Source organism: Chroicocephalus ridibundus, chromosome Z, assembly GCF_963924245.1.
Source record: "Chroicocephalus ridibundus chromosome Z, bChrRid1.1, whole genome shotgun sequence".
In the NCBI taxonomy this organism is placed as follows: Eukaryota; Metazoa; Chordata; class Aves; order Charadriiformes; family Laridae; genus Chroicocephalus; species Chroicocephalus ridibundus.
The window spans coordinates 12,190,921-12,201,830 of NC_086316.1; the positions used below are offsets into that span (position 1 = coordinate 12,190,921).

The following is a 10,910-nucleotide window of genomic DNA, read 5'->3' on the forward strand; positions in this document are numbered from 1 at the left end:
TTTGAGTTGTAATAAGAAGATTATTACACAAATGATGGGTAGTATTATAACCCCATGACTCATTTTCTTCCTCAGGGGAAAGGAGACATGGTAACATACTGGCTTGAAGGTAAGAAAGCCCCTGCCACCCAGAAGACAATCACCAGCACTTCTGTGACTCTTCAAGACCCCAACAGAGCTTCGTTTAGTTTGATACCAGGTGTTCTTCCCTGTGATCCTCTCTCAAGTCCTGCTTACTAGCCACTCACTAATTCCACCATTCATCTTGCATTCAGTCTTTAGATCAACCTGCTGAACTAGAAAGTAAGAAAAGAGATAGTACGCCCCTTTGGCCCCGTGTATTAGCTCAGACTTTATTCACAGGTATCTCTCTCCCATCAGTGGCAGAAAAAATACAAAAAAGCTAAAAACTTATCTTGAGGAATTATACGTGACTGTCCCACCAGCTACTAGGGCAGAAGGCAGCTCCCGGTGTTGCTTGTGGGTTTGGTTTTGCTGCGTATTTCCCTGCCAGCAGCCTCTATCACTTCAAAACCAGCTGGCTGGACATTCCAGCAGTTTACAACTGCTCCTACAGGAAAGACGGGGACAGTGTAGTGTTTCTATTTAGTGGCGTGATAAACCTTGTTGGTGTGATTGGTTTTCTGCCGTGAAAGGGAAAAATGAGATGTGTATTGTGTTAGAAAGCAAGGCCCATTGAAAGAGGAGGATGAAGCAGTGCAGTCATAGTGGATGCAAATCGAAAGGAGAATTTGTGCTCCTGATTCCATTTCATCCCCGTTGCCTGAAGCACAGAAAGAAGATTTAAGAAGACAGTAAGGGATATTTCCACAGAGTGAACACTTAGTGATACCTGCCATCTTGGTACGGAGATCTGAAAAATCTTGGAAGATAAATGAAAGACATTGCACACTGTTGTTAAACAGAAGAGCATCCATTACAGCTGCCCTTGACTTTGGCTGCTCTGGGATTTCTCTTAAAAACTGCTCTTAACATTAGCTTGTAGTTGCTTTTACCAAAGTGGTGGGGAACCTATGACTGCTGGCTAGCTCTCTGATTGTGAAATCAGGCAGCCCTCTGAGTCACTGTGTAATTTAGGACGCAGTTTAGAAAAGGTCATTCCTGAGCAAGCATTTCCTGTAAAGAGAGACCTGTCACTACACGTGAAGTAATCTCTTGATGAGCATGTTTCTGTAAGCATTGCTGGTGTTGACTTTCTTTAAAGACAAAGCATATGTATGGTGGACCCTTTTATATTTTTTAGGGTTCTATTTATGGCAATAAATTACCTTTCAGGCCTAATTTTTTTTAAGAGTTTAGCCAGTCCAGTTGAACTGTCTAACAGAACTAGATATGTGAAATAGAGGAAGGAAGGAAACCAAGAGTCACAGCAGTTCCACGATAATGTGAACTGCACTGGCCAAAACTAACTGTGAGAAGGTGAAAAGGAAGGACTCTGAGTGAAATAGCACCATCCACCACTCCTTATTCTGCTCCCTTACCCTCCAGTCTGTCCCCAGTCATAGGTACAAGCATAAAAATATGCACGTAGATGCAATTTTTCTGGTATAAATTTTGTGTAGCTTAAACAAGCAGCTGACTAGTTGTCCATGTTCCCATGGAGCTAGCATAATTTTAATGCTGAATATGTGTTGTGTGATAGTAATAGAAGAGTCACACTACAGTCCTTCAGCTTCTGTGGGAAGTAAATGCAGTGGTAGTGTTAGATTTTTCAGAGATGCCGAATAGATGTAGAAAGGTAAATCTTTCTGAATTATGGAAGACTTATTTGAAATCCAGAGAAAAATATAGAACATTTGAAATTCTGCCTCAGAAGTCTGTGGGAATACTGCCACTTGAATGGGACCAGAATCTCAGCAAGGGACATACATCTAGTCACAGGAGATCCCAACTTAGAGTCCAGCCAAATTTTTTAACATTAAAATTTTTAACTGACTTCACTTTTTTTCTAAACTTAAAAGATTCCTTTCTCTATTTTTGAATTTCATATTAGTACATGGTACAGTACAGTTACCTTATTTGTAATCTTAGCAAAATAAAACTTTCAGTTATCCGGAGTCCAGAGATGTCCTTTAATACACCATTTCCTTTATCCAAATGGTACCTATTGTGAAACTCTCTGCTCTATTATTGTGCTGCATGATGTATAATACACTTTACAGTATTCTTTTAATGAGTATCATTTTTTACATTTTCATTAGAAAGATGTACATCATACGGTCTTCTATCAAATATGAATGTGAAAGCATGTGCTTTGTTCTATGTTCATCTGCAGCAATACTTCCGTTTTAATGCTTCTGCTTTATTTTAGTGCTGCTCCTAGAATTAAAAACTTTAAAATTATTGTCTTCTGAGTTTAAAGTCTTCTAACTAAAACTGAGTGATAAGTGACCATCAGCAAGCTTGTTGGATTGACAGCTTTCACCACTGACATGTCCTTGGGTAGTATTCAAATTCTGCTGCACACTTGGTGACTTCAAGAGGCTTAGTCTGGTGGTTATCTACAGAAGAGGTACAGCTTGAGGAACACCAGTGTCAGCCTGCCTCTCTGTTTTCTTATCTCTTGATCCTCTCCTCCAACACAGCATCTCCAGAATGAGAACTAGATTATTTTCTAAGAACTTTTGAATCTGTGGTATCTGTCCTGAGACTTCAAGCAGTAGTCCTTATTAATGTCAGTTTGTCTGATGAGCGTGATGCTATGACTGTTCTTCATCCTGAAGATAGAAGTACAGGGTAACGAATGTTATAGATGCAAATGCAAGTGTCCTCAGTCAACTGGCAAGTATTCAACATTTATCTCAGGCATTTTGACAGATGTAGTCAATGGCTACAGCCGTATTTCATTGTCAACTACCGAAGCAACAGGCAAGTTTCAGGAACACGAGCTCTGTTTGGTTACACAGATTTTACTAGAAGTTAGATACAACACAGCAATCATTAGAGACTGTATGACACAGCAAATTCAGCAAAGGTGCTTGCAGCACAAAACCTGTGAGATGTGTTTTGCTTTTACCTCCTGGGGATGACATACTGCAGATATCATTGTTTTCTGTATTGTTGTGGCCACGCAGGCATATGTACATATTGTAACATATCTATAGAATATATATATTAGAGAGAGAATTATATATTTGTATATATGTAGAACATGTCTGGCTATAAATACAACTCTATAGGGAGAGGTTAGTGCAAACCAATATTCAGTATAAGGACATGAAATTATTGACGATTGTTGTCTCATGTTTGAATGCTTCAAGCATTTCAGCTTTTGAAGCCACCAAGGGAACACAGCATGGTGCTCCACAGAACTTCACATACAAGGGCGGGTGGTCTTTATAGCACTTGCAAACCAAACTGCTGTCCCATTTCACCACTTTCACCAATCAAAATCCTTGTGTAGGGCAGCTCTTGTTAGTGATGTTACTGCAAATTCAGATCTCCAGAGAGCCCTTATAGCTCCTGCCCAGGAAATGTAGCAAGGAAGCTTCTTGTGGATGACACTGTGGCTGCTGACTAAAGTCATGATGAGTTTGGCAATGCAGGAAAGCAGCTGGTAAAGCTGAAGTATGATATCCAGCATGGTGCTTATCTGTGAGATGCTTCAAATCCGCGGAGATTCACATCCCCAATGTGGAGTTAGTCAGATAATCTAGCAAGTACTCTTTTCTAAAGTGGCACTCCCCACAGATAAATATGTGATGTGTCCCTCCTTTTCCAGAAGATTATGTCACTATCAGAAAATGGGAAAGCAATTTTAATAATAGAGCTGAAGAACTGATACGTACTTTGTAGATCACTTCAGTTCTTCACTCAGTGGCCATTCATTGTCTGTGGTCTTGCAAGATAATGAGGATACTAATACTGTATTCATGATGTGGTGATTTCATGGAAAGATTGTGCATTTTGATTATTATATATTGTAGCTGTATATACATACAGGTGAGGATGCAGGCAGGTACATTAAATAAATCACACAACGCAAAAATTGACTTATGAAAGTCTTTAATTAGATCCATAAACCTTCACTATATTGTTTCAGTTTGAATGTTGAAGAACAGATTGAATAACCACAATATTTAAAAAAATCCCAACAAGTAAAAAAAATGGTTAATGTATTTCCAGGTGTAAAACTCCTAGATTTTATTCAGACATTGGCATTGGAAAAAGACTGTGTTTTGCCACCAAAAAATTAATCTTTATCCCCTAGATTAGGTAGCAAACATCTTTTATTTAACTTGTTATCAACGTGTGCAGAGGATATTCAGTTCCATGGTTATTTTTGTGTAAACAGAAAAGTTATCTGCTTCTTCCTACAGCTAATTAGTCTAACCCGAAAAATGAATTTGTTTAAACAAAAGTGGAACAAAATCGGGCGTTCTTTGCAAACAGCGTGAGGGCATAGTGTGATTGTTGAGCCTGACTGTGCAGTCAGAGGATGCAGGATCTCTTGAAGATCTACGTCTGAAGAAGAGATTGGTATGAGCTTCCCCAGCACGTAGAACATCTCTCTTCCACCCCACTCAGACCCCCAAAAGTTATCAATAGCCCTTCCATCTGAATTGACCTCAATAGTAGGAGTCTTTGGTTTTTAAAGAGTGTCTTTCTGGGGCAGTCCTTTCAGACCAGTAAAAAGACAAGGCTATGAAAGATTATTCTGCTTTTTCTCCAGCTGGCTACCATCTGCTTTTCAGCTAATGAGCACTCTGTCTTCCTAATTTCTGTCTGAATTTTCCTCGACTTCACACCAGTCAGTGTAAAACATTGGATTGTGCATTACTACATTCTAAATTGGCATTCAAAGATAAAATCATTTGCAATCCAGTGTTCTCTCCAAAGAAACTAGAGGAAAATTCCCTCTCCTCCAAATTTAAAATTTGCTAAAATGCGCTTTCTCCTGTAGAGATATAAAACAACCCGTTAGAAATGTGAGAGAGTGGGTTTGTGTGGGAACCCTAATGACTGAGACCTTCCAATGAGCATGCATGAGTCTGCATGACGGTATTTAGTCTCCCGCAGTATACTAACCACAGCCCTCTGGTGCAGACGGGGAAACAAGCTGTGCCACCTTCTCTATTTGTACCTCATCTTCCCTCCGCACTAGGTCTTAAGGGCATATGCATCCTTTTTGGAACTAATTTCTAGTGCTGGATTTAACCGTTTTCATGCAGTACTAAGTTTGACCTTGAAGCTCCACATTAAATTTTTACCGTTACAGCTCTGGGTATTTTGTCTTGGATTTCAGTGGTGATGGAATTGGTAATTCCTAGCCATTGAATGCCAAATATCAAGCTACTCTAGTAGCATCCTTATGTTTATGAGTCTGCATAACTGCTAATGATAATCACTGCATTTCATAGTAAAATACAATGGTGTGCAAATAAGTGTTTTGATGAGATCTGAAAACTAATCAGCGTTCCTGGCAGCAGATCCTTACTACATACCGATCTTTTTCTGTAGCTCTTGCATCCTGCCTCCAGGCAGAAAAACACTCTCTGTCCCTACCTGAGGAGCCTGTTCAGGCTGAGCTGCCAAAGAGAAGCTACACATATGGAAGAATGCACTAAATATATTTCCTATGTGACCAGAATGTAACACAATTAATCTAACAAAGTAATGAAATACTGTCTTTGAAGCCTTTTTGGTCTCTTTTGCTTTCATGAATAATATCTCCTTTTCTGTTCTTGCGTCACTAGAACAAAGTACAGAGACAGATTTTCAAAGTATTTAACCCTTTTCCACTCACTAAGTAATGAAACTATAGGTTGAAAAAAATACTAGTACTGAATCTGTCAGAATTGACTAAGGGGTCAAGGCTTTTACCAATGGTTTGGGGAAATGCTGAATGCAAAACATTGGAAAACGGGAGTCTGCCATTGGTAATGGAGCCAGGACTTCACAGGGGCTACAATGAACCAGTCCTGGGACATTTAAACTCTGTATGGCCTGTTGGAAGAAATGTGTGTCCTTAAAGAGCCACAATGGAGTTCTTTGAAAAATTATCTTCTCCTAAACTACGGAAGGAATTTTGGATTGCAATAGGCCTGAGACAGAAAATTTGGGAGGGGCTGTTGGAAAAACAGAGGGGTCCTCTGAGCAGATCTCAATGTCTTGCTATGCTTGTGCATTCCATGACCTGCTTTTGCAAACAAATATTAAATGAATGTATACCTATGCACGGTGCAGTGTTTGTAAGTAAAAAGATTAAGCATGAACACTTCTCCATGCATCTGACAATAGGATAGTCAGGGCTAATCCTTGCAACCATTCTGTACAGAAAGTAAACCGTGATTTAAAAACCAACGATAGCTGGATCTCCTTGCCTGGTAAAGACATAACAGGGTCTGGAATTCCTCCACTGAGAGGACTGATACACTAAAAGTAGTGCTTACTGACGAAAGTTTGCCAGGCAGCATTAAAAGTGAATTCCAGATCCGCTCTCTGTGTTGTTTCTAAACCCAGACATAAAAGGGCCCATAGTACCAGAGAAGTAACAAACCTGCCGACAGCCACCCCAGTAGGGATTGCATGTTCAGACTGGCTGCGGAGTACGAATGGGCTCAGCGTGAGCTGCTGGGCAGCTGATGCCCCATGCTGTGTGCTAAGAATGTGTCAGGAAAACTCCTCTAGTCTACATACTAGGAAACTCCTCCACAAGTTTTAATACCATTGATATTAGAAACTTACACAGAAACCTTCCAAGACTCAGAAAACCTCCCATGTCGTAACTGCGTTCTCTAGCAATATGGCTTTACTGGCAATGTGTTGAAATTCAAGTTTCCGAGTGCAGATTGTGCTCTGCATATAAATAGATCAGTCCCTAAGTGCTCATGGAAATCAGGCTGGAAGTGCCTTTGAGGCCTGACAGTCACCCGTCCCCTACCCATCGCTACAGCACCTTTAGTGTGAAACGTATTACACAGAGATGCAAAATCCCAGGCCTGTGCTGCAAGAACTGACAATTTAGTTGCGTGTTCTCAACACAACAGCTTACAAGCGATGGATGATGTAGGGTCAGATTCCACCACCCCAGTCCAGAGCAGGAGTTCACTCTGCAGTCTGGTGTGTACCGGGAGAAATGCTGAGAGGGCTGTCACTCTGCTAATTACAACATAATAAGTAGCTACTGGAGCCAGTGCCGTGGAGAGGTTGGATGGGATGGGGAGGAACTGTCCGTGGAAGAGCACCAGGCTGCTGCAGAACGCAGATGAAGAATACAACACTGGTCCCGAGCGACACGCACCCTGCGCACACTCACCTCCCACTCCTCCGGTTCCAGGCAGAGAGGACCAGCTCCAGGGCTTTAGTGCTCCAGGGGGACAAACTGCACACGGATTAAAACTCCCAATTGTCTGTTAAAGGCTTTGCAATGTATGACTTGTATGACTGTAAAAACGCTATTCATGACAATAGAAAATTAAACACAGCAACACAAAATGGCCCTGGGTACGACTGATCTGTGTATCGCATTGTTTCTTAAAAGAAGGTAAACTCCATGGCAAATGCTATTCTAAAAATAAATTTTATATATCTTAGGAAGATTCTCTGAATGGCCAAATCACTGGTCTTCGTCAAACAGTAATATATGCTCTGCCGTCCATACCGTAGGAGTAAGCAATATGTGGCCATTGACTTCAATAGGACCAGGCGTTGACCCCACGAACCAAGCTCCACCACAACTGCATGTGTCGTTTGGGGGACAGCACTGAGGAGAGAAGTGGGATTTTGACCTAGAGGTTTTTTAAGGGTAGCAAGGGCAGAAAGAAGCCCTCATCTCCAAGTCATGGCTTGGAATCACACCCCAAGCCCTGGTATCCTGAAGACAAATTCAGAGCCAGGACTAGAAACTGCCTCTGAAAAGCAACGTGATTATTCCAGCTTTTTTCCCCAAGGATTAGCACTGGTCCTACAAGTTCTAGTGGCCATCAGAAGAGAACACATGAGCTGAATTAAAATAAAGCCACAGTAATTCTCTGGCCTGGGCGTGGAATCTGCATAAAAAGCTTGAAGCTGCTGTCATGCTGTCTTTCATCAAATAAGCAGTAGATTTATACTGGCAAAACTATAGTGTATGAAGAAAGCTCATGTTATTCAAAACAAAACAAAACAAAACAAAACAAAAAAAACCCTTTCACTTTTATATGGACAAATTCTTATTTTAAAATGGCCAAATTCATCCACTTCCATTTCACTCTCTGCTTAACTCGCAGAAAAGAAAGAAAAAATCAGAGATTTCAGAGGCAGTACTAACATATTTAACTTCAAATTCCCACATATTCTCAAATTTCCACATGTTCAATAATAAACTTTAGTGGATTATGGTGGATTAGCCCAGAAATATTGCTTAAACTTGTATTTTGTTATGAAATCTTACGTCAGCTAAATGAAGAGAGGATGGACATTGCCTATAAATATCATCTTTTAAACATACATTTTTTGTATCTCTTTCTATATTGTGGGAAATTTCCACTCCCATTACACTTTGCTTTAATACAAACATTCTCTTGTTTCTACACTGAGAATGGAATACAGCACATCACTCAGATCTGCGTGGCTGCATCTCAAGTCACATATTCACCATTCCATTTGTCTCCAGAGTTTGCTGTCTTGCCTTGCAAAACCCCATATAACTTTTGAGAGAGAACATCTAATCCTAGACAAAATGGAAAAAACTTGACCTCTTCCTATATATATTTGCAGAACTGTGCAAATCTAGGTTCCCAGCGGGCTGAAGCGTTGCTCTCTTATGCAAGGCAAGCAATTGCTCACAACCCCAGCAAAGGCAGTATGCGGCTACCTACTAGCCTGCTTTCTCATGGTGGGTCTGATCTTCAGGGATGCTGAGCACCCGTGGACGTGGGCACGCTGAGACCCTGCTTCCTTTGGGAACAGAAAGCAATGAAAGACCCCATTCGTCACCACGTACATCGGCAGTATTTTAGCTGTTGGCTTCAGAAGTCATGAAATAAGGCTTCCCAGTGCCATCAAAGAGCCACTCTGTACATTGCAGAATAAGGTCCTGCAGTGACTAAGCCTGCAGGACACAATCTGCCTGACAACAACAGAGTGCTTTTATGTGGCAGTGGGAGTTGAACGTGTCAGGGAGAGGGTCTGTTTTTGTGGAATTCCTTTGCTCAGAGATAAAAGTTGGGCTGTACAGGGCGTGTGTGTTTGTTTCTTCCCACGGTACCGCTGCGTGCCACAGCAACAAACCTGCCTGTAGCCACCTACTGGGATGTTTTACCTGACTCAAACTGGCTACTATTTTTTTAATTTCTCCTAATGGCATCCTGATGCACCACCAAAATCTGACGACAGTGTTAACATAACATCTTGTTTGGTCTGAAAGAAACCAAACTATCTTATGTAAAAAATTATATTTCCTCCTTTTGGAAACCTCTTCAGAGGCTGGCTGCCTGTAATGACTGGACGTAAGTTTCCAAACAAACAAACTAGTGGGTACATAAAGTTTCCATTCACTTCCCAAACAATTCCATGGGCAGCAAGGAATGGCTCATTTCAGTGGAAAATTCCTTGCTACTTTCTACACATCTCAGGTTGCTATAAAAGACAGGCTTTTTTTCTTCTTTCCTACCCTGGTAATTCAATACATTTATCTGGTACAATTTATGGTTGACAAAAAACAGCTAAGTAAGAACAGTCATTAAGAATTCCATCACAGAGAAACTTTTTAGAGTTGTGATAGTTTAGTTACAGGCGCTGGGATGTTGTGAGATGCTAGAAAATTACCCTCTGCTTTTAGTAACCATTACCTTAAGACCTTGACCCTTAGGGCAGCTGCTTAGCGTGCACACCGTATTATACCACGTCTCTATTACCTACATCGTGGAGGACAGATAAGATTTTATACACAGCCTGGAACACGCAACTCGCTGTTGAACAGAATAGCCAGGATTTGCATTTCTGCATGTAAACTGCAGGTTCAGATTTTGAATAGTTAACCCTTGTTACTCACTTCGTATTTGTCTTGCTACATACCTGTAGGCTGTGAACAAAGACATCTGGCAGCCAGGTCCCCTGTTCCCTCCCCCCAGCAGAGCATGGCTTTGAGACCCCTGAGTGGACTGTAACCATTTATCACCCACAGAGAAACACCTGGCATTTTAGAAAAGGCACACAAAAGTGAGATTTTCAGAAGACTCAGATCCAGCTCTGAACACAACCCATAGAAGTCTATTCCCTAAACTACTTTAGAGGTACTGAAACAGTTTTAAGACCTGAGTCCACTGACATCTGCTCCTCGTCTCTGCAGGAACTGTGTCATGATCATGTTGTAATCTCCTTGTCAAATACACCAATAAAATCCAGAAGTGTTAGAAACATTCCAGTGAACGCAATACCAGTGGGGAATAAAGCTAAAACCTGTACCTTGCATGCAATTGATGATGGATTAGCCTTTGAAAACTCCCCTGAGCCTATCTGGCTCCTAACATACTTTCAGAAGAGCCCACAGGGTCAGCACAAGGATTCCTTGAAGCACAGGAAAATAAAATCCTGCCAGGAAGAAGAAGGAAGAGAGACAAATCACTTCTACACTCCCTAACATCAGCCAGCTCTTGGAGTGCACACTGACATCTCTCAATCCCTCCCAAAATCGCCAAGACCTATTCAGCCATGGAGCACCACATTCTTTCCTACAGACAGCTCCAGAGTTTTGATTCAGCTCTTGATCTCAGCTGTCAGCCACTGCTGCCCTCCTGCCAATGTGTCCACGGGCTTGGGTGCAATAGGCAGCAGGAAAACAAAAGGGAGGGAAAGAGTGAAAATAAATCTAAAATGTAATTTCTTTTTTCCAAAATGAAGAATTGAATTCTTTAACCTTTAAACATGCTTGTTTACTTACAGAAAGAGTATTTCAGGCACAAAAG

At 41.1% G+C, this 10,910-nt stretch overlaps 1 protein-coding gene across 1 annotated transcript in view; it reads left to right on the top strand.

The window, feature by feature from the left end:
• Positions 1 to 2,301, top strand: part of LOC134508446 (atrial natriuretic peptide receptor 2-like) — a 37,155-nt gene extending 34,854 nt beyond the window's left edge. The window contains exon 23 of the mRNA XM_063320105.1: positions 76 to 2,301. Coding sequence (XP_063176175.1) covers positions 76 to 240 — 165 coding nt within the window. The 3' untranslated portion in view covers positions 241 to 2,301. The remainder of the gene's footprint in view (positions 1 to 75) is intronic.
• The last annotated feature ends 8,609 nt before the right edge of the window (positions 2,302 to 10,910 follow it).